Source organism: Carassius auratus, unplaced genomic scaffold (genome assembly GCF_003368295.1).
Source record: "Carassius auratus strain Wakin unplaced genomic scaffold, ASM336829v1 scaf_tig00014120, whole genome shotgun sequence".
Lineage (NCBI taxonomy): Eukaryota > Metazoa > Chordata > Actinopteri > Cypriniformes > Cyprinidae > Carassius > Carassius auratus.
Window position 1 is genome coordinate 17,501 of NW_020524473.1, and position 2,500 is coordinate 20,000.

The 2,500-nt window shown below is 40.4% G+C and overlaps 1 protein-coding gene across 1 annotated transcript in view; it reads left to right on the forward strand.

The window, feature by feature from the left end:
• Positions 1–2,057: 2,057 nt before the first annotated feature.
• The window catches only part of LOC113074235 (hsp90 co-chaperone Cdc37), a 6,653-nt gene continuing 6,210 nt past the window's right edge, over positions 2,058–2,500 (forward strand). The window contains exon 1 of the mRNA XM_026246995.1: positions 2,058–2,345. Coding sequence (XP_026102780.1) covers positions 2,238–2,345 — 108 coding nt within the window. The 5' untranslated portion in view covers positions 2,058–2,237. The remainder of the gene's footprint in view (positions 2,346–2,500) is intronic.

Consider the following 2,500-nt stretch of genomic DNA (forward strand, 5'->3'; position numbering starts at 1 on the left):
CAGATACTGGAAGCTTTGGCACTGTGTGCAGGTGCAGAGTCCGGTTGGGAAATGAAATCTGCATCTCCATAAAGTTGGTCAGCAGCAGGAAGCATGAAGTGCTCTAAAACTTCCTGGTATACGGCTGTGTTGACCTTTGACCTCAGAAAACACAGTGGACTAACACCAGCAGATGACATGGACCCCAAACCATCACTGACTGTGGAAACTTTACACTGGACTCAAGCAACGTGGATTGTGTGCCTCTCCTCTCTTCCTCCAGACTCTGGGACCCTGATATCCAAAGGAAATGTTAAATTTACTTTCATCAGAGAACATAACTGTGGAGCACTCAGCAGCAGTCCAGTCCTTTCTGAAGCGAGACGCTTCTGACGCTGTCTGTTGTTCAAGAGTGTCTTGACACAAGGAATGTGAAGCTGAAACCCATGTCTTGCAGACGTCTGTGTGTAGTGGTTCTTGAAGCACTGACTCCAGCTGCAGTCCACTCTTTGTGAATCTCCCCCACATTTTTGAATGGGTTTTGTTTCACAATCCTCTCCAGGGTGCGGTTATGTCTGTTGCTTGTACACTTGTTTCTTCCACATCTTTTCCTTCCCTTCTCCTCTCTATTAATGTGCTTGGACACAGAGCTCTGTGAACAGCCGGCCTCTTTTACAATGACCTTTTGTGTCTTGCCCTCCTTGTGCAAGGTGTCAATGGTCATCTTTTGGACAACTGTCAGGTCAGCAGTCTTCCCCATGATTGTGTAGCCTACAGAACTAGACTGAGAGACCATTTAAAACCTTTGCAGGTGTTTTGAGTTAATTAGCTGATTAGAGTGTGGCACCAGGTGTCTTCACCTGTGTCTTGAACCTTTTCACAATATTCTAATTTTCTGAGATACTGAATTTGGGATTTTCCTTAGTTGGCAGTTATAATCATCATAAAATAAATAAATATTTGAAATATATCAGTCTGTGTGTAATGAATGAATATAATATACAAGTTTCACTTTTTGAATGGAATTAGTGAATAAATCAACTTTTTGATGATATTCTAATTATATGACCAGCACCTGTAAAGCTTGGCTATTTGGTTCCTCTGTCACAGTTAATTTAGTGTGTGTAGTAGCCTCTGTTTCTCTGATCAGCACAGTATTTTAAGATCGTGCACTGCTAGTCTAACTTTGTTTTAGTTTTGTGCAACTTGCAACAGTTCTGTTCTCTGTGACAGAAACACTCTGCATCGAAGTCTTTACGATTAATTATCCGTGATGATTTAAAGCAAGGTTAATTGTGAAACCAGTTAATCACTACATCTCTACTTGATTACACAGACACTGTTTAAACTGAACTGAGCTGATGATGACATCACTGAATTAATGATGAACTGCCCTGTTTGTTTTACTTTGCTTTTACACTGTTTTCCTATTTAATGCGGCTCAGTTGCTTTGTTACAATCTATATTGTTAAAAGCGCTATATAAATTAAAAATAAATAAAAATAGATCAATAAAATAGTGTGTGATTAAAACCCCAAATTAAGACCCATCATTGCTAATTAACTCTAAGTAATAGTTTTCTTCAGTCGATATAAAATACTCCTCTCTCATTCAACTCTGAGATCTTTCCACTAACAGCTGTGTATTCAGGAAATCATTTTCAACGTTTACATTACATTTATTTTATAATCTTCAGAAAATATTTCACATTTTACACCTAACCTCTAGTTTGGTGTTCAATCTGATAGAAAAACATTCAGTCTGAGGAAATGAACACACAACGCTCGACCTCTGAGCCACAAGACTGCTGTCATTTCTCTTCTGATACAGAAAGAAACTCACAGGATTTCCAAGACAGGTCAGTTTCTGGTTTTGTTTAGGTTTAGTTCGAGTAACTCGTGAGTTTGGGTCAGAACCTGCATCTGAACAGGTCAAAAACGAATGCCATTCCGCAATTTGTTCACCTTAAGGTGATAAATAATAATAATAATAACAATAATAATAATAATAATAATAATAACGGGACAGGCTTGAGTTCGGCTCCAGACAGTGACGTACGCTAGTTCACGACACTCGGCGATGACGTCACTGTGGGCGGAAGTGAAGGAGAGTTCCAGAAAGAGCGGCTGTGCGCGAGGCACGAAAACACAGGAATATAACAAAGGCCTTGTAATAATAATAATAATAATAATAATAATAAAAGTAAAAACAGCGATTTTACGCAGCTTTATAACGGAGCAGACGCATAAGTGACCGTCATGACGACCATCGATTACAGTGTTTGGGATCATATCGAGGTTTCTGATGATGAAGATGATACTCACCCAAACATCGACACACCGAGTCTGTTCCGCTGGAGACACCAGGTACACACACACACACACACAAACATACCGAGTCTGTTCCGCTGGAGACACCAGGTACACACACACACACACACACACACACACTGAGTCTGTTCCGCTGGAGACACCAGGTACACACACACACACACACACCGAGTCTGTTCCGCTGGAGACAC